This window comes from Vulpes lagopus, chromosome 10 (assembly GCF_018345385.1).
Source record: "Vulpes lagopus strain Blue_001 chromosome 10, ASM1834538v1, whole genome shotgun sequence".
Classification (NCBI taxonomy): domain Eukaryota; kingdom Metazoa; phylum Chordata; class Mammalia; order Carnivora; family Canidae; genus Vulpes; species Vulpes lagopus.
This window is the reverse complement of record NC_054833.1, coordinates 35,675,253-35,702,939: the sequence shown is the minus strand read 5'-3', so window position 1 is coordinate 35,702,939 and position 27,687 is coordinate 35,675,253. Positions and strand designations below refer to the sequence as shown.

The 27,687-nt window shown below is 36.6% G+C and overlaps 1 protein-coding gene across 8 annotated transcripts in view; it reads left to right on the top strand.

The window, feature by feature from the left end:
• Positions 1-27,687, top strand: part of CCDC15 (coiled-coil domain containing 15) — an 80,197-nt gene that overhangs the window by 8,679 nt on the left and 43,831 nt on the right. For 6 of the 8 annotated variants that reach the window (XM_041771514.1, XM_041771510.1, XM_041771511.1 and 3 more), the window contains 9 exons: positions 3,941-4,054; positions 8,697-8,819; positions 9,297-9,833; positions 10,396-10,518; positions 10,767-10,889; positions 12,488-12,562; positions 13,463-13,585; positions 20,086-20,178; positions 21,894-21,997. In XM_041771514.1, coding sequence (XP_041627448.1) covers positions 3,941-4,054; positions 8,697-8,819; positions 9,297-9,833; positions 10,396-10,518; positions 10,767-10,889; positions 12,488-12,562; positions 13,463-13,585; positions 20,086-20,178; positions 21,894-21,997 — 1,415 coding nt within the window. The remainder of the gene's footprint in view (positions 1-3,940; positions 4,055-8,696; positions 8,820-9,296; positions 9,834-10,395; positions 10,519-10,766; positions 10,890-12,487; positions 12,563-13,462; positions 13,586-20,085; positions 20,179-21,893; positions 21,998-27,687) is intronic. The other 2 variants (XM_041771513.1, XM_041771512.1) reach the window with 2 other exon arrangements.

Sequence of the window (27,687 nt, the reverse complement as noted above, 5' to 3'; positions counted from 1 at the left end):
ACCTGGGTCGCTCAGCGGTTTAGCGCCACCTTCCGCCCAGGGTATGATCCTGGAGTCCCGGGATCAAGTCCCACATCGGACTCCCTGCATGGAGCCTGCTTCTCCCTCTGCCTGTGTCTCTCATGAATAAATAAATAAAATCTTAAAGAAAGAAAGAAAGAAAGAAAAAGAAAGAAAGAAAGAAAGAAAGAAAGAAAGAAAGAAAGAAAGAAAGAAAGAAAGAAAGAGAGAGAGAGAGAGAGAGAGAGAGAGAGAGAGAGAGAGAGAGAGAGAGAAAAGAAAAGAAAAGAAAAGAAAAGAAAAAGAGAGGAAGAGGAAGAGGAAGAGGAAAAGGAAGAAGAAAGAAAAGAAAGAAAGAAAGAAAGAATAAAGGGAGAAGAAAGAAAGAGGGAAGGAAGGAAGGAAGGAAGGAAGGAAGGAAGGAAGGAAGGAAGGACGAACTACTGAAGAATGTTCAGTGAACTAAACTACTTTAAGCCTATAAACTTTTGCCCATACAACACCATGACAATACAATAGATGCTTTTTAATTTTGCAATTTCTGTTGCAGTTTTTATCCACTAGATGTCACTAAGAACTAGACAGTGAGATATTGTTAAAGCACTAACTCCCTTGGTTTATCTAGAAGTGGTTGAGTCAATGATGAATGCAATTCACTTTCTGAATGTTCGTGGACTTTTCAGTTTTCTTGTGTTGCAGAGTGATAGAAACATAGAATCCTGGTATTGGAGGGTTTTAAATGTTCATCTGATATATTGAAATACTTAAGGATGAAATGACTTGACATCTGGCATATACTTCAAAATAACATAAGGGTGAGGTGAAGTAGGGCATTATAGATAAAACAAGATTGCCCAGGAATTGATAATGTTAAAACTGGTTGAGATATATATATATATATATATATATATATATATATATATATATATATATATATATAATACACACATAATACATGTGTGTATTATAGCTTCTACTTCTCTGTATGTTTGAAGTTTCCAATATGTTTGAATTTACTCACATTTTTAATTAAATGTTGCAAAACCAAAGACATTATCTAGTCTAACCTTTCTTTCTTTAAAGAGTTCTTTTTATAACCTCTCTTATATAAATGGCCATCTAGTTTTCTGTTAGAACATTGCCACTGCTGAGCAACTGAATACTTCTTAGACTATTTCATTTTTAGAACTCTTGAAATTACTATAAGTATTGTTTCAATGGGGGGACCCATGGGGGGATCCCTAGCTCAGCGGTTTAGCTCAGTGTGTGATCCTGGAGTCCCGGGATTGGGTCTCATGTCAGGCTCCTTGCATGGAGCCTGCTTCTCCCTCTGCCTGTGTCTCTGCCTATCTTTGTGTATGTCTCATGAATAAATAAATAAAATCAGCTTTTTATTTGTTTCTCACTGAATCTTTTATTATCTTGTTTTTTACTTTTTTTCTCTCTATAATGCACGTTTTCCAGCTTTTTCAACCCTGGAAATAACAATTCATTTTGGCAGTTAAGAAAGGTTTAAGCAATATGAAATAACCTGTTAAGTTTTCTGTAATCTATCATTGGCAAACTATTGTTTGAATTAGGCTCTTTGACTGCAAGAATTCCTTTTATTTTAAGAATATGTGTGGACCCCCAGTCCCCAGTCAGGTGGTCAGGACTACCACTCATGCAGCTCTTGGGGAACCAAAAACCAGCACTTAAAATAAAGCTGAATGACGGAGGAAAAAAAAAAAAAGAATATGTGTGGGATAATAAAGGCAGAATCAGAAACACACAAATCTAACCTCTTTTAAGGAGTCTGTGGCTGGATAGTTTTTCTGAATCTGAGGTAGCTCTGGTGATCACACAGCATAGGATCTTTGATCTTCACACTATTATTTAATTACTAACAGTTGATTCAGTTGTTCTCATAGGGTGACACACCTTCCCTTCTCTGATGATCCGAGACCTCCAGTGCTAAAGCTGGGCAGTTCTAGGCAAAGTGGGAGACTCAACTACTGAGTCACCCAGGTGCCTCACAAAATCAGTTTCACTGAGCTGAAATCAAGGTGTCAGCAGGGCCCCTTCCACAAATTCTAGGAGAAAATTTGATCGTTGACTCTTTAGTTTTTGGTGTCTGTTGGCATTTCTTTGCTTTTGGCTATATCATACCAATCCCTGCTTCCATCTTTACATCACCTTCTCCTCTTCTGTATGCCAAATCTTCCTCTCTTTCTCTCTCATAAGGACAGTTGGGATGGCATTTAGGGCCAATGTGGATAATCTAAAATTATCTCATCTCAAGATAATATCTCTAAAGGCTTGATATCTGCAAAGGCCTTTTTTCCCCTATAAAGTAGCATTTACAGGTTTCAGGGATTAGGACCTGGTGTCTTTGAGTGTATATTATTATTCAGCCTATTACAGTCCTCATGGCTGGTCTTTGAAAGGGTCTTTAGGTTGAGGTTTGATGAAGGGTTATGGTAATGATAGAGAAATGGAAAAATTATAATGTATATTTCAGCCATTGGACCAGTTGAAATATTTTGTTTAAGGGACTAAAATCAATCTGTGACTCTAATAGAGGTTTGGAGTTGATGGGAGAAGAAGATTATGTATCCTTATTTCAGATCTGTTACAATGGGTATTTTGAATCCTTGGTCACATTGTGCAAGCAATAACATTTACCATACTTGGTAATGAGTAAGACCAGACATATGTGTGGCTCTGTATTTTCCATAACCTCAGCTGCACATGTATCTCTTTTTGCAATAAGATTATCTCTATCTGGACCCCTTTAGCCACTCTGCTAACCCAATTTAGAGGTCCTCCTTTTAGCAGAATAAAGAGTGATGTTTCAAGCTGATTTTTCTGACTGGAGATGTAGACCTTTAGAAGCAAGAATGAAACAGAGGTGATACACTGTAAGTAAACTGCACTGGTAGTGAGAGTGTTTTTATCCCTAGCTCACTATTAGTAAAAATCAAGGTGTTTATTATTTATAGTTGTAAATCATGGTTATGATTTGCCTTCAAGGGAGAATTGATATCATTAAACTTTTACTGGATGGGTTAGAACTGGTCCTGGTTTTGCCATAATTTTACTGAATAGTATAGTAGGGATATGCTTTTCTTCCACATGATGGATATAGAGCTCAGCCTAAAAAAAAAAAATCATACTTTGTTCATTTCTGTATTTTCTTTAAGGGAACATTTTGTGCAGATTTGTGAAAAATAGGTAGGCTATGATTCTCTGAAAAAGAAATCAAAATAGGTGCTTACTAAAATTACTAGATAGAAGGAATGAACACAAAGTCAATGTATTTAATATTAATACTTATTATCAGCTGTTACTTGGAGTACTTGAAACAAATGGGTTGAGATGTTTGAATTTGTGTTCTGAATTAACTTAGAAAGGCTTTCTGGAAGAAGGGGGATTTGAAAAAAGACTTAAGAGCTACAGTCTTCCAGTTAGGGGTGAAGAAGGGATTCTTATAAATAGGAAAAAAGAATTTAGAGGGACTGGGAATGGAGTCTTCTAGCAAGGAGTGACAAAAGTGATTAGGCATGCAAGGACTAGTTGAAGAAATAACTCCTTATTGAGAGCATGAATGGAAGGTAAGGAATGTATCTGCTCAATCATTTCTAAGTTTATTAATTCAGACTTTTTATCCTGATAAAGATTCTGATATTTTTGTGTACACTCTTAATACAAAGCATATGTTGTTAAAAAAATTTGAATAACAGAACTTAAATCAAGTTATGAAATACAGTATTTTAGAGTAATGAAAATCATGTTGTAAAAATACTATCAGCAGACAAAGTCTCCTTTGCAGATAATCCTCTTGTCTTAGGTCTGGCTTTTTTTAATAATAGGGGCCTGTTTTCCTGTTGGAACACTTGGTGAATTTGGTATTAAAACTTTAGCCTGTTTTTGTTTGCTCTTTCTTCCCTTTGCCTGGCAGCTTAGTCAAACCATGAAACAGGCCCGTCACCGGCTGGCATCCTTTAAGACTGTGAATAAAAAAAATGCATCAATGTTCCCAGATGGTAGAAGGAAAACCTTTCCCCCTCAAGAGGTAAATTCATTTCTAATAAATTGTTTTAAAAAGTACAGATAAAGATTTATTTATATCTCGACAGTATTGAGAACTGTAAAAATCGTTGGAAATAACCTAAAATATCCAAATAGTAGGGGATGGTTAAAAAATTACAGTGTATCTATGTATAGCCATTTTAAAAATTATCATGCTTTCAGAGTATATATGAAAACAAGGGAAAGTGTTTGTGGTACAAAGTTAAGTGAAAAAAGTAGAATACAAGATTATACACAATATATTCTCAATTGAAAAAACTTTATTCGGCCAATATTTATGGAATGTCTATAGTTGCCAGGCATTGTTCTAGAAGCAGGACTTTTAGAATGAAGAAAAGATAGACAAAGATCCCTCAAGGAGCTTCTGTGCTAGTAGGGAAGCAAATAATAAGCAAATAAATGTAGAATATAATTTCAAATGATAAATGCTATAAAAAAATAAAGCTAAATAAAGAGATAGGGAGTGATGCTATGTGCAGAGATGAAAGCCTGGAAAGAAATGGACCCAGAGGTTAATACTGATTTTTTTTTTTTTTTTAATACTGATTTTTTTTTTTTTTTTAATACTGATTATTTCTTGTTAGCGCTAATTCAAAATACAAGGTTAGAATGAATAATTGGAACCTAAATGTGGAACTAGACTTAAAAGGATATTTAAGGCTATACTTGTAAAATGCCATTGTTCTGTGCCTGTTTATTTCAGTGTTCACAAATTTGGATGCTAAAAACAAACTCCTGTATTTTCTTTTTTTTTTTTTTTTAGGATTTTATTTATTGGAGAGAGAAAGAGCACAAGCAGAGTGTGGGGGGCGAGGGGGAGGGAGAGGCAGAAGGAGAGGGAGAAGCACAGAGTAGGGAGCCAATATGGGGCTCAGTCCCAGGATCCTGAGATCATGACTCAAGCCGAAGGCAGATAGCAGACGCCTAACTGCCTGAGCTACCCAGGCACCCCCAAACTCATGTATTTTCCTGTGGTTACTCATTTTGGCATTAATTTCAAGTTTTGATAGACAACATCTAGTAAAATGGACCATTTCATCCTTTTTACTCTTTTTTTTTTTTTGGCCATCATCACCTCTGTCTCTTATTCTTTCTTAGTTTTGCTTCCTAAATATGTATGTGTATATATATATATATATATATATATATATATATAGTTTTTTCCTTACGTGTCTCAACAGAACCATCAAAAACATTTGTCTCTTATATGTTTGCAGTTTGTAGAATACTAACCTATAATGCTTCCTTCTTCAGTGATAATTAAGACATTTATAGTTAAATATAAAAAACAAGCGGGCATGGGTGTATATCACATATGGCATTTCATCCTAGATGCATTTAGTATGGTTACCTTTTTCTAGCATTGCCTTGTTATGATTCTCAAGATAGTTTCTTTTGTACCTAAATTCTTCTAAATGGCTTAGTTTTTTTTTTTTTTTTTTTTTTTTTACAATTTTCATACCTGTGAATTTGGCAACTACATTTTGTGCCATTGGACTGACTCCAGAGTATGGTTAGAATGAAGTGATTGGACACATTCTAGTAAACCAGAAAAAAAAGGGTTATCAGATCCTAGACACTCCTATTTTATATTGTGTGGAACATTTTCAAACCTTTCAGTTGATGTTTTTCCAGAAAAAGTACTGTTTACAGGTCTGACTGAAATAATCATTCAGTAGAAGGGAAAAGGATTAAGTCTAAGATAACATCCTGTTTAAACCAGTTGTGTATAACAAAGATGCCATTTAAATGTAGTTCATTATGATGATGGTGATGATCAATTCAGACTCACTGCAGCTTCCAAAGAATGCATGTGTATTTTTCAGCTAACACATTGGAAACAAATCTATTCCATAGAAATGAGAATGATCTAATTTCTTATATCATGTATGTGGACTTTCCCTTAAATCTGAATAGTTTTCTAGCCCCTCAGTTGTGTGAAGTGGAAATCTGCCAGTCAGAAAGGACACAATCAATAACCTGGTTGAACTCTGGTTTCATTTCCTTGTTAGACTTATTTTTACTGACCTTAGAATCTGTCTGGTTGTTATTGTTATTCCAGATTTAGAGATACAAATAGAAGATACAGTTGCTTGCATACTGTTAGGTCACCAAGACAAAATCATAAGCCTACTAAAATTGTCACTGGTGGGGATAGGGATAAATTGTCATTTATAAAGTTAATATATTCTCTTACCAGTCTATTTTACTCCATGTTTGATGTGTGAGTGATTTGTTTGTAAATCTGAAGTAGACCTCACTATTTGTTTTTCTTTATTCTTTATTCAACCACTATAATCTGCTAAAATCATTCCAGATCTTCCTAAAAACTCAACTTAGTATCATGAGCGTATTACTTTCTCTAGACCATTTATATTTGTATTAATTTCTTTTTTCCAGAAAGCACTTTGTAGTAAACCATCACCCCTCAAAATAAATATAGGAACAACAGGACAGTTGACCTTTAGGTCCATCAGGATCTTTGGTCTTTTAACTACTTTGTATTACCAGAAATTTATAGAAAATCAGGAAAGGAAATATAAAGAATAGAGGGGAAAGATAATCGCTTGTTAGAGCCATCTACAGCTAATTAAGTTTGGATTTAAGGGTTAAGATTGTTTTTTTTTTATGATTTTATTTATTTGAGAGAGAGAACATGTGCAAGAGAGCGAGATCAGGAGCAGGGACAGAGAGGGAGAAGCAGACTCCTCACTGTGCAGGGAGCCCCAATGCAGGGCTCAATCCCAGGACCCAGGGATCATGACTTGAGCTGGAGGCAGATGCTTAACTGACTGAGCCACCCAGGCACCGCTAAGGATTAAGATTCTAATGTCCAGTATTGGTTTTTTCCTAAGTTTTGAGATATAATTTATATATCACACAATTCATTTATTTAAAGTAATACATTTCAGTGATTTTTTTGGTATATTCACAGGTTTATACAACTGTCCACATAATCTAATTTAGAACAATCTCTTCACCTCTAAAAGAAACCCTATCCCCATTAGCTATCACTTCCCATACCCTCCTTTCCCTCCTCCTAGTCCTAAGCAACCACTCATCTACTTTCTGTCTCTATAGATTTGCTTATTCTAAACATTTCCTCTAAATGGAAACATATATATATTTGAGACATTTTGCCTGGATATTAATTATTCCCTCATCTCCATCAATTATTTCATTAATAATATATATAATAAATCATATAATGGTCATTTGTGACTGGCTTCTTTCACTTTGCATAATGTTTTATGTTGTTGAATATATCAGTACTTCATTCCTTTTTATTGCTGAATAATGTTCCTTTTATGGCTATATCACATTTGGTATATCCATCAGTTGATGGCTTGGCTTTTATGAATAACTGCTACAAACAGTTGTGTACATGTTTTTGTGTGGATATTCATTCCTTTAGTAATAGAATTTTGGGGTCATAGGCTAACTAGTATTTTGAGGAACTGCCAGGCTGTTTCCCATCAGCAATATATGTGGGCTCCGATTCCTTCACATCCTCTCCAATACTTATTATTGTCCATATTTTTTATTATAACTGTCCTACTGATGTGAAGTGATATCTCACTGTATTTTTTTTTTCTTAAAGATTGTATTTATTTATTCATGAGAAACACACAGAGAGAGGCAGAGACACAGGCAGAGGGAGAAGCAGGCTCCATGCAGGGAGAGCCCAATGTGGGACTCGATCCCGGGTCTCCAGGATCATGCCCTCGGCTGGAGGCGGCACTAAACCGCTGGGCCACCGGGGCTGCCCTCTCACTGTATTTTTGATTTGTGTTTCCCTGATGACTTATGATCTTGAGTATCTTTTCACATGCTTATTGCCCATTTACATGTCTCTTAGGGAGAAAATGTCTATTCATATGTGGTGCTGATTTTTTAATTGTGTTATTTGGTTTTTACTGAGTTATAAGGGTTCTTTATATATTCTGGATACATGTCTTATCAGATAGATGATTTGCAAGTATTTTCTTCCATTCTGTAGGTTGTCATTTCACTTTCTTAATGCTATCATTTGTGAAAAAATTTTAATTTTGGTGTAGTTCAACTTACCTATTTTTCTTTTGTTGCTTGTGCTTTTGATCTAGTATCTAATAAACCATTGCTTAATCCAAAGTCATCAATATTTTCTACTATGTGTCCTTCTAAAACTTATAATTTTAGTCCTTAAACTAAGGTCTAAAACCTATTTTGAGTGAATTTTTGTATGCGGTACTGAGGAAGTATTTTAATTCTTTTGCATGTGGATATCCACTTGTCGCAGTACCATTTGTTGGAAAACTTCTTTCTCTGTTGGATTTTCTTGGCACTCTTGTTGAAAAACAGTTGACTGAGGGTTTTTTGATGTCTTAGTATTATCTTCTGAGACCCATAAACGTGGGATGCCTTTCCATTTATTTAGATCTTTTTAAATTTCTTTCAACTGTGTTTTATAGTTTTCATTATATAGTCTTAATGCTTCTTTTGTAATGTCCTGTTTTTATAATACTTGATTATATTGACCTACCGAATTATCCTAATAGTGTGCTGAAGCCTAAGATTTTATTGTAATCACATTGTTTCTACCTATAATAGATACTTTTTTACTGTTGTTGATTGTGTGTTTGCAGGAACCTGACTCTGAGGAATCTTCATCTACTACGGTAGATAAGAGAGAGAGAGAAAATTTGTTTTGGGGACAGCAGCAGGATCTCCTTTCTGAAGACAGGGAGAAAACTTTCAGCAGAGTTCAGGTAAAGCAGAGTGAAAGGAGATAGTATAATAGAAATTAAACTAAGTGTGATTTAGACTAGGGCTGCCATATTGTTGTACTGGTTTGGGATTATAGATTTAGGTTCTGTTAAGTCAAGCAAGGATTGTATTTTCCCATTTTATTTTAGTAATTTGTTTGACTATCATATTTTTTTTTTTTAGATTTTATTTATCTATTTGAGAGAATGAGCACAAGAGTGAGAGAGAAAGCACAAGCAAGGGGAGGGGCAGAGAGAGAGAGAGAAGCAGACTCCCCACTGAGCAGGGAGCCCAATGTGGGGCACAATCCTAGGAACCTGGGATCGTGCCCTGAGCTGAAGGTAGACACTTAACCGACTGAGCCACCCAGGTGCCCCTGACTACCATATCTCTTTGAGATTATTTTAGTAATCTTAGGGAGAACCTATAGTATGGCTACTACCTGGCTTTCTATATCTGGTGTTTATGTTCACTTTTAGAAAGTACAGTTCAAAAACCCATTATTTGCTGTGGTGAAAGAGGAAGAGCAAAAGCAATTAGATCTTCAGGACCTTCAGGATATTCTGCCGGAAGCCCAGGATTATCTTGCAGAAGCCCAAGGTGATCTGCTGGAAACCCGGAGTGATTTGACAGGAGTCCAGAATGTTGAGCTAGAAGCTGAGAGTGTTGAACCAAGGCTCAGTATCCAGCCTATTGATCCAGAAAACCAAGCTGTTGAGCCCGAGGCCCAGGCCATTGAGCCTAAAGTCCAGGCTGTTAAGATAGAAACTCAGGGTATTTTGCCAGAAGCCCAGAATATTGAACTAGAAGATGAGAGTATTATGTCCAAAGTCCAGGATTTGCTACCCAAAGAACAGTCTGTTCTTCCCAAAGACCAGAATATTCTACCCAGATGTCAGGACCAGGACTTTCTACTTAAAGACCGGGATTTTCTACCCAAGGACCAGAATATTCTACCCAGATGTCGGGACCAGGACTTCCTACCCAAAGACCAGTATTTTCTACCCAGGGATCAGGTAAAATAGAGTGGAAAGGAGATAAAACAAAAAGAAATAGCTACTTAAATTTTGGAGTGGGGTTTGCAAGCACTAAATTACAGCTGATTTGGAGTCATAGTTGGGAAAAATAGTTTCCTCATTAATTTCTCAGAAGTCTAGGGTTCTTATTAATTGTTAAAGTATTATCAGTAGCACATTACCCCTGGCCATTTACTTTTTTTTTTTTTTTTTTTTTTACCTTTATTAGAAAAATATTTCTGGCAGCCATCATCTGCTTTGACAGCTGAAAGATGGAAAAAGGAGTGGCCCACAAGTGTGGGGCAGTATTTTTTACTATTCAGGTTCCAAGGCCATCCCTCCACCAGAGATCAGCTAGGCCAAAAATAAGAACCAAGGGATCAGCAGGAAGTAAATTATGGGCTTATGTGAAAGAGTCTAGTGTTTTCTTTTTTTATATATCATGTTCAGTTATATTCTGACCTCAGTTAATGCCAGAATTCTCACTGCAGCCTCAAGTATTACTGGTTAACCTGTCTTTCTTAACTGAACAATTGATATCTTGTGTTTGTTCTTTCTTTAGAAAGCAGGTTTGAAGCAGGGAGCATCAATTTTGTTAGGCCCAAGAGGGAGAGAGGCATTTCCTCTGGCTGTCCATCAGGACCTTCAACACAGGCATCAAGATCAGGCCACCATCATGGACAAGGTAGAACAGAAAAAGGAGAGAGACCAGCAGGAACTGAATTGTTCAGGGTTTAGTTGGGAACTGGCAAAGGTTGTTCTCAGCTAGACTTCGGAAATGACAAAAAGTATGGCTTTCGGTTTTATTCCATATTTCACATTATCTCGAGCTAAAAAAAATTACTGTAAGGCTCTCAATAAAGCCTATAGCACTATTACTATCGTGTTATTGCTACTGGACAATTTACAGTCCATGTTTTTGTTTTCTTTCAGAAAGTACGCTTCAAGGAGTCATACTCTGATATGTCAAGTGAGGAAGAGAGGGAAGGCTTTTCTGTGGCAGGTCATCAGTATCTGCCTCCCAAGCTCCAGGACCAGACCTTCATCAGAAATCAGGTAAAGCAGAATAAAAAGGAAATAAACACAAAATAAAGTAACTGGATCGTATATATCCTCGGTAATAGGTAACATAAAGTGTAGGGACAGGTGCAAAGACCCTGGTCTGATGACCTATACCAGTCAAATCAATTCTGTCATTCAGAAGGTTGATAAATCACATTCGTATTCTCTTGTGGAATCAGACTATTTTAGCTTACTAAGATTATGCTACAACTTCTGCTGGAGCCCACAGTATTACCACAAACCCACTGTCCCCACATGAACAGTGTAGGAAGATGTGGCAAATCTTAAATTACGAAACATATGGGGAGTTTGTTAACACTATTCTGTACATGGCTTAGGAGTAAAAATTCAGGTCTACGGAGTTGGGCTAAAAGTGTTACATCCTTAAAAAAAATAGCATAAAATAAAAACATTATATCCTTGTTCAAGTTAAAATGTATCAGAATATCTCACCTGGTACCATTTCCCTGGAGTTGTCATTGAGACCTACAGTATCCTGGTTAGTATGTTGCCCTGGTCAGACAGTTTGGTTTCTATTTTTATTCCTTTAGAACTTGTTTCTCAAGCAAATGCCATCTTTTATGAGAGCAGAGGGAGTAAGTGATGAATTGCCTCTGGAGGATCAGCAGTGTGCTAAACCTAAAACCCAGGACCGAGCCTCCCCTAGAGAAGAGGTAGAGCAGAATACAGGGGGAACACTGTCTCCTTCATAAAAGAGTAACGGAGGTGAAAGTACTTAAGATTCGGGTTGGAGCTTATCAAGCTAGTTTACATGTAGGCTACATAGAATTAGAGCTGCCAGAGTGAGGCTAAGAGCAGGACATCTTCAGTTATTTCAAAATGTGCCAGAACCTAAAGTCTGTCCAGGTGGGAAAGCATATATCTGTCCTTTGGGTTGACCAAGAGGCAGGGTTTGTGTAATACTGATTGGTTAACAGCAAATCGTTCTGCATAAACTCACATCCTGGAGCATATTTGGCTTTCTGCATTTAGTCTTATGAATACTGAAGGGCTTCTAATCTTGGCCAACTGAAGCGATACACCAAAACCAGATATGTAGTTTGCAAACCAGTTATGAGGAAGGATAAAACAAGCTGTTGATCACCTCAGAACTGCCTCAACTCTACCACCTTTAGTGTTCGTGTATGGAATTATTGGGGACATTTCATAGGATCCTTGTGGAAATGACATAAGCTTGTTTCCTGGCTGTACCTTGGGAAAATGCTAGCAACATGATAAAAATACTACTTTGCTGCCTTACTTCCAAACATACTATTGAATAAAAGTTACCCAATGCAAAAGAAAAAAAAAAGTACCAGAATAATCTGGGATTTGCTTTAAAATAGTCCAAGAAAAATTGGGAAAAGAGACAGATGGACAAAAGTGTTACTAATTATTGAAGTTAGGGGATGTATATATTGGGATTCACTATACTGTTTTTTTTCCTACTTTGCTTTATATTTGGGGATTTTGTATTAACACATGCAAGCACACATGCACACCAACTCTTTTATGTTACCCTCCTATAGTAGTATTTTGGAGTTGTCACTAATCATTTCTGCTTAGACAGTTTTGTATTTTGTTGTTCCTAGAGCAAGTATATCAAGCAACCCTCATCTTTTGAGAAATGGGAGATTGAAAGAAGACTGGCTTCTGGAGTACCACCAGTATGTTTCACCCAGTGTTTAAGATCTTGCCTCTCTTGGGGAATAAGTAGAGCAGAGTATAGTGAGGAATAAGTACCCCAGAATAAATTGCTTAGGTTTTGGCTCAATTTTAACAGGGAAATATAATAACTACTTAAGGGTTTAGTGTTAAGGCCAGTAAATAGTGAGCAAAGCTATCCTGTTCTCTAGTTCTGTGATGTATCATACCATTCTGACCTGTTGAAACTCCTTCAGGCCTCTTCACTGAAGCTCTTACCATTGCCCTGGCATGATGCTCCTGCTTCAACAAATGTTATTCAATGTTTATGTTGTCTTTTAGCACAAGAACTATGGGCAGGCCTTACATAATATGACAGAGGAGAGATGGAAAAAGGAGTTATTTCTGGAGCCTTATGAATATGTTTTAGGTGATACCCATGATCCAGGTTCTGCTGGACAGCAGGTAGATCAGACTGTAGTAAAAAGTAAATAGCAGAAAGTAAGTTAGTTGGAGTTTGATCTGGGCTTGCTTCCAACAACAGTGCTACAACTGTTAGTGTTATCTCTTGTTAATACTGTTAATAATATGAATAACAGCTTGCGTTCATTAGGCACTTTCTATAACCAAAATAGTTCTAGAACTTTGTATTCATTGTCTCATTTCTCATTCTCACAATATCTGGGGAGATAGACACTATGATTATCCTTGTTTTAGAAATGAAGAAACTTATGATTGCTTTGTGGATACAGCTAAGATCCCTAATAGTGGCAAGGAGTGTAAAGTCTTTTTTTATGCCATGATGTATCAGACTATTCTAATAGACCTGTAGAGTATGTCAGGGCTGTCACTGCAGCCTACAGTATTTTTACTAGCATTATGTCACTGCTCACACCTTGGTGACTGCTTTTGTATTTTTTTAGAGCTTATGTTTCAGGCAGCAGCCATCTGTTGGGACATCTGAAAGATGGCAAGAGGATTTGCGTCTGGATGACCATCAGCATCTGCCACCCAAGCACCAGAGAGAGGCTTCCAGCAGAAGACAGGTAGAGTATGGGTAATGGAATTAATTAATTAATTAATTAATTTTTATGTGTGTGTTTTTTTAATTTTTTAAAAAAGTTGAATTTGCCAACATATAGCATATAACACCCAGTGCTCATCACCCAGTCACCCCAACCCCCCACCCACGTCCCCTTTCACTACCCCTTGTTCATTTCCCAGAGTTAGGTGTGTCTCATGTTTTGTCTGGGTATTGGAATTTAGACAGGATTGTTGGCACCTACTGAGCTGGGAGTGGTAAGGCTGAGCAAAAAGCAGATTTCTTATTTTATGTCATAGTGTGTAAGATTTACCCTGACCTAAGATTACTTTAGTGCTTTCACTGAAACCTAGGATATTGTCAGGAGCACTTGCTGCCTGTTGGAAAATGTATGTTCTTTTGTAAGAGGTATATTTCTGATGGCCGTTGTCTTTTACGGCATGAGGGAGGAAGAAATGAGTGGTTTCTATGGGAGAGGGGTCAGGAAGATCTTCCACCCAATGGCCAGGCCTAGATCTCCGTCTGTAAGCTGGTAGAGCATAACATGGGATCACCAAGAAATAAACTGTTCAGAGTGTAGCCTGGAGCTTATTAGGGTTATATTGCCTAAGCTTTGATGTACTGAGTTAAGATCTATAGTTTTTCAAGAAAATGTTATAATAATGTGGCCTTCTGAGATTCCTCCATGGCTTAACTGAAGTCTGGTTTATTCCCACTAGGATTTATCACTGTCTGGATAATTTCTATCTTATGATTTTATGTTATTTTAACAACAGAGCCTTCAGGCAACCAGTGTTGTTAGGATATATAAAAGAGCTAAAGAGATATTTCCTCTTGGCTCTTTTAAGAGAGCAGAAGAAAAGGAGCATCAAGACAGAAAGTAGGATTTGGGCTGAGGTTTTCAGGACTGAACTGTAGCTCTCTGTCATTTTTAGCTTGTCTTTATGAGGCTGGCCTGAAGGTATGCTGTCATACATTGTCACTTAGATATCCTGGAGTATGCCAAATCTGTTGCATATCTTTTCCTTTCCCTGGATAGCCTTCTGTTTTTTAGTTCACAAAGCCAGTCCCTTCTCATCCTTCAGATTTCAGCATAAATATTACGTCCTTGGAAAAGATTGTCCTGACCACCTTATCAAAAATAGGTCTCCTCTCTTCTGTTTTTCTCTATCCTTACATTCTCTTTCCTTCTCAGTGCACAAACCAATTTGTAATAATTTATTTATTTAACATGTTTTTCCACTGGTCTATAAGCTTTATGAAGAGAGGTACCTCACCTAACGTGTTTACCAGTATATGGGCAGCCTGTATAGTACCTGATAGTCTGGTGCCTGGTACCTGTTAGTCTCTTCCTAAATATGTTTTGAATGAATTAATCAGTCAGACATTTATTCAACACCGTGTTAGGTGTTAGCCATTGTTTAGGCACTAAATATCAAAGATACAATTGTAAATCAGCCATAGAACTCAAATTTCAGAACTCAAATTTTTTTTTTAAGTCTACAGAAGAGGGACTGATACATAAGCAGATAATTATGAAGCAACATAATTAATGGTAGAGGATGCATAGGGCATTAACTGAGCACAGAAGAGGCGTACCTAACTGTGATTGAGGGTGCTACCTTGGTGGTTGGAACCTCTTCTTGTTCTTCCACCATACAAGCCCTGATTTCCTGGGTCAGTACTTTCCCTTTTTAGGCTCCTGAAATAACCCAGCCTTATCAGGAAAAACACGTCAATAGTATAGATTTAGATCACAGTCATACTCGGTTTACAGTCACAACTGCTTAGTCCCCTGTGCTGCTCCTTATCCTGTGGCCCACACTAATGATTGTAAAGCTTAGATACCTTTTAAAGTTCTTGCTGCATCCTCATACTCAGACTTTCATGAAGAAAATGGAAGCCATCATGTGCTAATTCCCTCAGCCATTTGCTTTTTTGGCATTCTTACATATTCCTACTATCTCAGAAGAAGAGTTTTCTGTCTTTGGACCACATTCTGGATTCTCTTGCCATCCTTTCTTCTGTGTCCAATTTTGAATATTGTGAGACTCTGGCCTGTCTTGAAATCCTCTAAGGAATGTTACACCTTTTGTTTTGCGGGTCCTAGCAGGCAATCAACCTGGTTAAGTTTATATTATAAGGTCTTTCTCATCTTTTCTGAACAGTGGCTTGAATGTTAGTTCAATTTTCAAAGCCTTCATTATACTCCGTTAGGTCCATCTTATGCAAGAGCAACTCCGAGGTGATTTGGGATTTTAAGCCAATTCATACACAGAGTTAAGGTATCCACTTTTCTAGCTCATTCCTCTTCAGGACACCTCACCCCTACGCTCTCCACTTAACTGCAGGCCACATTTCCTGGAATCTTTAGTTAGAATGAATGAGACAGACAGGCCCATAGTGAGCTTACTCCTTGCCCAGTGCTGAAAGTCCAGTTTCCCTTACTTTTTTGAAAGCAGAAAATGTTTTCATTTTTATTGTAGCAAAAGTAAACACAAATAAAAAAATAACCCAAAATTCCAGAAAAAACTACCATCTGTCTCTGCTATGTATCATTTTCAGATTTTATCTATAACAAATAACTTTAAAAATGAGGTATGCAATCAATTCTTGTTATTTGTAGTAGTATATAAAGTTGCTACAAACACTGAATTGGTGAATACTAAACCATTGTTCCTAGGGGAGATACAGAGTTAGGTTTTTGTGAGCCTCTGATCATGTTTTGGTCATTGACTAATACCTGACTTTATTTTATGTGAATTTCTGTTTTTTTTTTTTTTTTTTTAAAGATTTTGTTTATTCATGAGAGACACAGAAAGAGAGGCAGGGACACAGACAGAAGGAGAAGCAGGCTGCTCAAGGGGAGCCCAATGCGGGACTTGATCCAGGTACTCCAGGATCACCATGCCAGAGCCAAAGGTGGATGCGCCCAACCACTGAGCCACCTAGGCGTCCCTGTGAATTTCTGTTTAAAGACATCTTATTGAATATATAATGTTGATTCATTAACATGGACTCTGAGTCAATAACACTATAGATTATTCCTGAATGAGCTTATCTAATATAAATATTTTATCTATAAAACACATCATAACCTTTTTATGCTTAGGAATACTAGATAGTACTTCAACACTGTGCTTGGGAGCCATTTTATTTTATTCTATTTTTTATTTTTATTTGTTTTAAAAGATTATTTATTTTAGAAAGAGAGTAAGAGACCAAGCTGGGAGAAGGGCAGAGGGAGAGGGAGAGAAAACCTCAAACAGACTCCCTCCTTGAGCAGACTCCCCATTGAGCTTGGAGCCCAATTCAATGTGCGGCTCGATCCCAGGACCCTGAGATCATGACCTGAGCCAAAATCAAGAGTAGACTCTCATCTGACTGAGGTGCTCTGGAAGCCATTTTAAGTAGTGAAATCACCAACAAAAAAAGAGCCAAAAATGCAAAAACTTTGGCACTAAATAGACCTTGGAAAGAATACTTGGTTACAGTATGAAAGCTGAAACAAAAAGAGCAGAGCATCACTTTGTTCAGCCTCAGCTGGCAACATTCTTATCTGGTGACTCAAATTTCTCACAGCTCTGTACATGTCTGTAAATGACCATAAAAGCATCACAAGTGTTAATTTTGGGATTACAAATAAATTTTGGTGAATAGGCAAATTCACAGATAAGGAACATAGAATGTTGACGATTGACTCTGAATGACATAATCTATTTAAGTGTACAAAGCAGTGTTTTTAGTATATTCAAAGTGTTGTGTAGAGTTTGCCACAATGAGTTTTAGAACAGTTTCATCATACCCTAAAAGTCCTTACTCATTAGCAGCCAATTCCTTTTTCCTCCACCCTTCAACCCTATGCAAACTACTAACCAATTTCTCTGTAGTTGCCTTTTCTGGACATTTCATATAAATGGGACCACGGAATATATGGCCTTTTGTGACTGGCTTTTTTCACTTAGTGTAATGTTTTCAAAGTTCATTGACCTTGTAGCATATAGCAGTACTTTATCCCTATCATTAGATAACATTCTATGTTATACATATAGCACATTTTATTTATCCACTCATCAATTAATGGACATTTGGATTGTTTCTACATCTTGGATATTATGAGTAATGTTGCTATGAATATTTGCGTACAAATTTTTCTGTGGATATGTGTTTTCATTTCTCTTGAATATACTAAGGGGTGGAATTGCTGGGACATATGGTGACTCTATACTTAACCTTCTGAGGAACTGCCAAACTGTTTTCCAAAGCGGCTGCACTATTTTTCATCCCTTCCAACAATGTATGAGGGTTCTAATTTCTTCACATCCTCACCAGCACTTATTATCTGCCTTTTTAATTATGGCTATATTAATGAGTGTGAAGTGGTATCTCGTGGTTTTGATTTACATTTCCCTGATGGTTAATGGTGAGCATCTTTTCATGTGCACATTGGCTATTGGTATATTTTTTCTTTGGAAAACTGCTTATTAGATTATCTGCCCAATTTGTAATTGAGTTATTTGTCTTTTGTGAATTCTTACTAGATTTTACATGATTTGCAAATGTTTTCTCCCATTTGGTAGACTTTTTGTTTTCTTGATGGTTTCCTTTGTAGCACAAAAGTTTTTAGTTTTAAAGAAGTCTAAGGTTACTTTTTCTTTTGTGGATTGTGCTTTTGATATCATATCTAAGAAACCACCTAATCCAGGATCATGAATATTTACTCTTTAAGAATTTTATATCTCTTATATTTAGGTCTGTGATCCATTTGGAGTTGATTTTCATATATGTATATGGTAGGAATCAAATTTTATTCTCTTACATGTGGACATCCAGTTGTCCCAACATCATTTGTTAAAATGACTCATTTTAACCATTTATAATATAATATAATATAATATAATATAATATAATATAATATAATATAATAATACATGACTCATTTACCCATTGAGCACTCTTGCCAAAAATCAGTTGATTGTAAATATAATGGTTTATTTCTGAACTATCACTTCTGTTCCATTGATATATAAGTCTATTCTTTTTTATTTTTTAAGCCTGTTTTTATGCCAGTACCATACCATCTTGATTCCTGTAGTTTTGTAGTAAGTTTTGAGATTGGGAAGAGTGATTCCTCCAACTGTGTTCTGTTTCAAAACCATTTTAGCTATTCTGGGTCTCTTGCATTTGAATCTAAGGATCACTCTGTCAACTTCTATTAAAAACTCATCTGAAATTTCAGTGGAGATTGCATTAAATCCGTTGATCAATTTGGAGAGTACTGCCATTCTATCAAGTCTTCCAACCCATGAACAGATGTCTTTTCTTTCATTTAGACCTCCTTTAATTTCTTCCAACAATGTTTTGTAGGCTTCAGAGTATAAAATTTACACTAACTTTGTTAACTTTAAGTAATTTTTTGATGGCATTTTAAATGGATTTTTCCATTAATTTTATTTTCAAGTATAAAGAAGTACAATTGATTTTTGTATGCTGATCTTATATCCTGCCACTTTGCTAAAGGATACATAACTTTAAACTAAACAAAAAGTAATATTAAGGGCAACCTGGGTGGCTCAGTAGTTTAGTGCCACCTTCAGCCCAGGGTGTGATCCTGGAGTCCTGGGATCGAGTCCTACGTCAGGCTCCCTGCATGGAGCCTGTTTCTCCCTTTGCCTGTGTCTGTGCCTTTCTCTCATTCTCTCTTTCTCTGTCTCTCTTTCTCTCATGAATAAATAAATAAAATCTTTTTAAAAAAGTAATATTAAGCTTACATTTCTAAAAGTTAGAGGTCATACTTTGACCAATAACAAAGTAGGTGTACCAAGTTATGTCATAAGGCTTTTCTGGTAACATGGGGGGGCAGAAATTAGCTAGTTTTAATCACTCGATGTTATAATATTTTCAGATTCTTATTTGAACTCATACCCACCAAAAGAGTTATATAAATTGAAAATGATTAGATTTGAGATAATAAGGAATCTGGCTTTATATCCTGGATTCAATCCTAAGCAAACTCAGATTTCAAGTGGCCACTTTAGAAGAACTTTTATTCTGAACTTTTTTTTTTTTTTCTAATTTATTTGTGAGAGACACACAGAGAGAGGCAGACATAAGCAGAGGGAGCAACCCTGCAGGGAGCATGATGTAAAACTTGATCCTGGGACCCTGGGATCATGACCTGAGCCAAAGGGAGACACTCAACCACTGAGCCTAGGTGCCCCTCATTCTGAACATTTTGATTTGTTATTAATTGACCGTGTTTTTGACCTGAGTCCTTTTCTTTAGTTTATTGGTTTTTATTTGGTTTATTCCTTTTGAATCTGTTTCTTTCATTCTTTTAAAATTTATTTTATTTTATTGATTTTTTATTTGTTTTTATCCAATTGAGGGAGAGGTTGGGGTTGAGGTTGAGGGAGAAAAGAATCAATTGGTGAAGATATCAAAAGCATGTATAGGACTAACTTTTGGCAGTTTAGTCACTTTGTGTGACTGGACTTCTAACAGGTTTATGATGAATATCAATCAAGATTGAACACTGAATTCCAAACTCCCCTGACATTTCAGTCTGGAGTAGATCAAGAAGAAGACAAGAAAGAGGTATGTAATGATAATCGCTCTTGGACACCAGTATTTCTACTATAATAGTGCATGTGAAATTGGGAATAATTTCTTGTGTTTTTGCACATTAAGAGCTAATACTGCAAATTCCATGGATAAAGGCAAAGAAATTACTTGAATCATTGTAATCTGTTGAACTTTTTTTTTTCAGGCTTCTAGGATTTAGGATACCTTGATGTAAGATCAGAGATCTGATCCTAGTGAATTTTTCCCGTTAGTATGTATTTCTCACAATAACTTAAAGGAAGAGTTTTAACTTATGACTTCCTTTTTAGTTTTAAGATTTTATTTATTTATTCATGAGAGACACGCAGAGACACAGGCAGAGGGAGAAGCAGGTTCCCTGAAGGGAGCCTGATTCAGGACTCGATCTCAGGACCCTGGGATCACACCCTGAGCCAAAGGCAAATAAATGCTCAGCCGCTGAGCCACCCAGGCATCCTGACTTCCTTTTTTTCCTCCTCAATCTAAAGTTAGTTAAACCAGCAGTTTTTAACACTGCCCACGTGCCAGAATCAGATGTGGAGCTTTTTTCGAAATACAAATGCCTGGACCCAAACAGATCTATTAGATCCGTATGTGCAAAGGTAGGTTTGGGGCATCTTGTGTTTTTAAAAAACACCACTGATGCTTGTGTTGGCCTCAGAATTAAGAATCAGCTATTATACTTTTAATAATTTTTACCAGAAAGACATAAGCTACTCAGAGGGCAAAACCATGTCTGTATGTACACTAGTGCCCTTTGAGTAGCTCGTGTCCTGCAAATGTATAAACCCACAGGGCAATAGCACTTGCTTTTATTATATTTGTTCCTCCACCCTTTTTTTAGAAGTGGGACAGAGGGAGAGGGAGAGAGAGAATCCCAAGCAGGTTCACACCCAGCATGAGCCCAACAGGGGCTTGATCTTACAACTCTGAGATCATGACCTGAGCTATAATCAAGAGTAAGTCATTTAACCACCTAAACTATACAGAAGCCCCTATACTTGTTCCCTTTGAAAGTATGGTGCTCAGATATTCCTCAGTCCTTCTTCCTTCTTCTTACTATATTAGGCTAGGCTTAGAGTTTACTTTTGTGTTGTAGTTTCAATTTTGAGAGGCACCTGGGTGGCTCAGTGGTTTGAGTGTCTGCCTTTGGCTCAGGTCATGATCCCAGAGTTCTGGGATCGAGTGCCACATCCGGCTCCCTGCAGGGAGCCTGATTCTCTCTCAGCCTATGTCTCTGCTTCTCTCTCTGTGTCTCTCATGAATAAATAAATAAAATATTTTTTAAAAATTTCTTTTTGAAAATTTAAAGTGACTATTGTTCTTTTATAAAATACCTGTCACATTCTTTCCTTGGCCCTGCTTCTTTGGTACCGATTACTTGGGAACACAGAGTAAATATAGTAACATATTGTATCAAATACAGTTATCTCCTCAAGTGCTGTTGACAAAGGACTATAGTGAGGGCAAACTAAATTAGTACTTCTTTCTCTGATTTGTCTGTAATGTTTAATAGCTATGTGCTTGAGAATATAAAGCTCTTGCTGTATGTGATATTATCCTAGGTCACCATAAAATGGAAGGAAGTTAAGGACTTAATTTCATGTGACTTTTGTATCACATAGTATGTCTGTGGCACAGGTGTATTGTCCTTCCTTGGAAAGTCCTCTGAGAGCCGAATCTTAACAATTTTAACCTCTTTTCTTTAGCGTCAAAAGCAATACCTGAGATATAGACGACTTTTCATGGATATTGAGAGAGAACAAGTGAAAGAACAACAAAGGCAAAAAGAACATCAGAAGAAAGTTGAAAAGTAAGTTCTTTGATCCTTATTGTGAGCCTTAAATTACTAATTAGGATGATTATGAAAGCTAAGTTTTAAAAATAATCAGGCAAAAAAATAAAAAATAAAAAAAATAAAAACAATTAGGCAGTGGTTTTGTCTTTTGATCCTTAGTAGAAACAACTTTTTTCATATGGATAGAAGTATGAAAAGGTAATAAGGGGCTATGTTTTTTTTTTTTTTTTTTAAGATTTTATTTATTTATTCATGAGAGACACAGAGAGAGAGAGAGGCAGGGACACAGGCAGAGGGATAAGCGGACTCCATGCAGGGAGCCTGACGTGGGACTCGATTCCTGGTCTCCAGGATCACACCTTGGGCTGAAGGCGGCGCTAAACCGCTGAGCCACCTGGGCTGCCCAGGGCTATGTTTTTTTAATAGACTTTTTTGTTTGTTTGTTTTACCTGTTGTAAGTTTATAACAAAATTAAGCAGAAAGTACAGAGATTTTTATTTACCCCCTTGCAGTATACATGGTCTGCCCCCTCCACTGTCAACATCCTGCATCACAATGGTACAATTGTTACAACTGATAAACCTCCATTAGCACATTATAATCCATATTTTACTTTAGGGTGCACTCTTGTTATACGTTCTTGTAGATTTTGACAAATATATAATGACATATCCACATAATATAATATCATACAGATAAGTTTTACTGCCCTAAAAATGTTTTGTGTTCCAGCTATTCATCTTTCTTCTTCCCTCCCCCCAGCCCATGTCAACTACTGATCTTTTTGCTGTCTCCATTGTTTTTGCCATTTCCAGAATGTCATACAGTTGTTATACAATATGTAGTCTTCTCAAATTGTTTATCTTCCACTCACTAATATACATTTAAGTTTCCTCTAATACCTTTTCATGGTTTGACAGCTCATTTCTTTTTAGTTCTGAGTAATATTCTATTATCTGGTTGTACCACAGTTTATCCAGTTACCTTCTGAAGGACTTCTTGTTTCTTTTCAAAGATATGGCAGTTATAAATAAAGATGTTTTAAATATCTATGTGCAAGATTCATGTGGGTGTATGTTTTCACGTCATTTTGGTAAATACCAAGTAGTATGTTTGCTGGATTATATGGTAAGAGTATGTTTACTTATGAAAGAAACTACCAAACTTTATTCCAAAGTATCATTTTGCATTTCTGTCAGCAATGAACAAAAGTTCCTGTTGTTTCAGATCCTCTCCAGCATTTGGTGTTAATGTTTTGGATTTCAGCCATTCTAACAGTTGTGTAGTAATATCTCATTGTTGTTTTAGTGTGCAATTCCCTAATAACATGATGTGGAACATGTTTTCATATGCATTTTCTTTGGTGAGCTGTCTGTTTAGGTCTTTGGCTCATTTTTTAATTGGGTTGTTTTCTTATTCTTGAGTTTTAAGAGTTTTTTTGTAGTTCTGGATAATTGTCCTTTACCAGTTTTTTTTTTTCATAAGTATTTCCCCTCATCTGTGGCTTTAATTCACATTCTTTTGACACTGTCTTTTGGAAAGCAGAAAATTTTAATTTTAATGAAGTCCAGCTTGTAATTTTTTTTATGTATCATGCCTTAGGTATATTATCTAAAAAATTATTGCCATACTCAAAGTCACCTAGATTTTTCTTTTTTTTTTCCTTAATATTTTACTTATTTATTTGAGAGAGAGCATTGGGGTGGTAGAGGGAAGGTCAGAGGGAGAAGGACAAGCAGGCTGCCCCCTGAATAGGGAGTCCAATGTGGCTGTGTCCCAGGACTCTGAGATCATGACCTGAGCCGAGGGCAGGCGCTTAACCGACTGAGCCACCTAGGCACCCCTCACCTAGATTTTTTTTTGTGTTATCTCTTAAGAGTTTTATCATTTTGTGTTTTACACGTAGCTCTATGATCCATTTTGAGTTAATTTTTATAAGGGGTATAAGGTCTGTGTCTGGATTCATTTTTCTGCACATATTCATTTGTTCCTACCCCATTTGTTGAAAAGACTATCTCTGCTCTATTGTATTGCATTTGCTCCTTTTTCAAAGATCAGTTAACTATATTTATGTAGGTCTATTTCTGGGCTCTCTGTTCTATTCCACTGACCTATTTGTCAATTCTTTTGCCAATACCACACTGTCTTAAAAGGGAAGTGATGCATGAGAGACTCACTTTAGCTTTAAGGACACATACAGGCTGAAAGTGAAGGGATGGAAAAAGATACTCCATGCAAATGAGCACCAAAATAGAGTGGGAGTGTCTATCCTTATATCAGACAAAATAGATTTTCAGTTGAAAGAGTCACAATAGACAAAGAAGGTCATGTATAATGATAAAGGGGTAAATTAATCAAAATGATATAACAATTATAAATATTTATGCACCCAATATCAGAGTATCTAAATGCAATGCTCACTTTGGCAGCACATGTAGAGAGTACCTAAGCATGAACAAATCCAAACAGAACTGAAAGTATCATACCTTAAACAATGGATAGATCATCCAGACAGAAAATTAATAAGGAAACATATGTTTTGAACAGCCCTATAGACCAAATGGGCCTAACAGACATATGCAGAACAATCTATTTAATAGCAGTAGAATACACATTCTTTTCAAGAACACAGAGAACATTCTTCAAGATTGATCATATGCCACTTTGGCCATGACACAAGTCTTTTTTTTTTTTTTTTTATTCATAGAGACACAGAAAGAGAGAGAGGCAGAGACACAGGCAGAGGGAGAAATAGGCTCCACGCAGGGAGCCCGACATGGAACTCGATCCCAGGTCCTCAGGATCAACCCCAGGCTGCAGGCGGCGCTAAACCGCTGCACTACCGGGGCTGCCCCCATGACACAAGTCTTAACAAATTCAGTGATACATTGAGTATAATACTCAATCAGTGTATCATACTGATTGAGTTGTAGTTGTTGAACCTTCCTTGCATCCTTGGAATAAATCCCACTTGATTCCAGTATAAGATCCTTTTAATGTAGTGTTGAATTCAGTTTGTTAGTATTTTGTTGAGACTTTTCACATCGATATTCGTCAGGGATACTGGACTGTAATTTTATTTTTTTATAGTGACCTCGTCTGGTTTTCATATCAGGGTAGACCTTGCAATGAGTTGGAAAGTGTTCCTTCCTCTTCAGTTTTTGGAAGAATTTGGAAAGGACTGGTATTAATTTTTTAAATGTTTAGTAGAATTCACCAGTGAAGCCAGGTCCAGGGTTTTTGTTTAATGGGAAGTTTTTGATTACTGATTCAATCTCCTTACCTGCAATTGGTCTGTTTAGATTTTTTATTTCTTCACATTTCAGTCTGGATATGTTGCATGTTTCTAGAAATTTATTTATTTGAGTCCTCTTTTTTTTTTTTCTCCTGGTTAAAATAACTAAGCATTTCAATTCTGTTTATCTTTTCAAAGAATCAAGTCTTAGTATCATCGATCTCTACTTTTTTCCTGTTCTCTATATCATTTATTTCTGCTCTGATATCATAGATTGAAATTATATCCGGTTTCTTTTCCAAACACATTGGTATGTAAGTAGAAATTAGTAACGAGGAAAATTGGAAAATTCACAAATATATGAAAGTCCTGCATTAACAAAATGGAAGATAAAAATCATGTGTTCATCTTAATAGATGCAGAAAAAGCATTTGACAAAATTCAATGTCCATTTTGATAAAAACTCAAGAAACTGATATAGAGGGAATGTACCTCAACACAATAAATCCCTACATGACAAGCCTACAGCTATTACACTCCACAGTGAAAAGCTGAAATCATGGGGTGCCTGGGTGGCTCAGTTGCTCAAGTATCCAACTCTTAGTTTTGGCTCAGTTCATGATTTCATGGCTCTTGAGATTGGGGCCCCTGTAGGGCCCCACACTCACTGGGGATCTGCTTGAAGATTCTCTCTTTTTGCGCCCCCTTACTTGCCCCTGTGCTCTTGTTCTCTCTCAAATCTTTTTTTCAAAAAAAGAAAAGCTGAAATCTTTTCCTTTAAGATCGGGAACAAGACAAGGATGCCCACTCTCCCTACTTATATTCAATTTCATACTGGAAATCCTAGCCAGAGCATTTAGGCAAGAAAAAGAAATAAAAGACATCCAAATTGGAAAGGAATAATCAAACTGTAACCATTTGCAGATGACAATATTATATATGGAAAATCCTAATAACTCCACAAAAACTTGTCTGAACTAATAAATGAATTTAGTAATTCCTGTATTTTGTAGGATTCAAAATCAATTTACAAAAATCAGTTGTGTTTCTATATACTAACAATGAACTATCAGAAAGAGAAACTAAGAAAATAATCCTTTTTAAAAAAATTTTATTTATTTATTCATGAAAGACAGAGAAAGAGGCAGGGACACACACAGGCAGAGGGAGAAGCAGGCTCCATGCACGGAGCCCGACGTGGGACTCGATCCCGGGTCTCCAGGATCGCTCCCTGGGCTGCAGGCAGGTGCTAAACCGCTGAGCCACCCAGGGATCCCTGAAAATAATCCTATTTACAAAACTTCAAAAAGAATAAAATACTTAGGAAAAAATTTAACCAAGGAAGTGAAAGATCTATATACTAAAAGCTGAAACATTGATGAAAGAAAGCAAAGATGACACAAATAAATGGAAAGATATTCCTATCTCATAAATTGGAAGAAATAATATTGGTAAAATTTAGAAAGTATGATTTAGAAATCATACTTTCTAAAGCAATATACAGAGTTAATGCAGTTCCTATCAAAGTTCTAGAGCAGACACAGAAAAGACCATGCTAAATCTAAAATCTGCATGGAACCACAAAAGACCTTGAATAGTGAAAGGAATTTTTTTCTTTGAAGATTTATTGGTTTATTTTAGAGAGAGAGAAAGAGCACATATGCATGTAAAGGGTAAGGGGCAGAGGGAGAGAAAGAATCTCTAGCAGACTCCCCACTGAGTGCGCTCCCACCCCCAACATGGAGCTGGATCCCATAACTCTGAGATCATGACCTGAGCTGAAATCACAAGTTGGATACTCAACTGAGTGAGCCACCCCGGTGCCCCAGTGAAAGAAGTCTTGAGAAAAGAGAACAAAACTGAAAGCATTACACTTCCTGATTTAAAGCTGTATTACAAAGCTGTAGTAGTCAAAACAGCATGGTAGTGACATAAAACAGCTATACAGATCAATGGGACAGAATAAAGAGCCCAGAAATAAATCAGTAAATTTATGGCCAAGCAGCCTGGCACATTTCCCTTACAATGGCAAAAGGATAGTCTCTTCAGTAAGTGGTGTTGGCAAAACTAGATATCCACATGCAGAAGAATGCCCATAACTTACACCATCAGAAGTCAACTCAGAATCAATTAAAGACTTGACTATAAGACCTGAAACTATAAGACTCCTGGAAGAAAACATAGGGGTATGCTTCCTGACATTAATCTTGGCAATGATTTTTGAATATGACATTGTAATAAGTACAAGCACCAAAGCTAAAAGAATCAGGTGGGACTGTATCAAACTAAAAGACTTCACTCTGTATAGCAAAGGAGATAGTCAACAAAATGAAAAGGTTACCTGTGGAATAGAAGAAAATGTTTGGAAAGTATGTACCTGATAAGATGTTCATATCTAGGTTGATGAGGAACTTAGAGTTCAATAGACCCAATTAAAAAATGGTCAAAGGACCTAAATAGGCATTTTTTT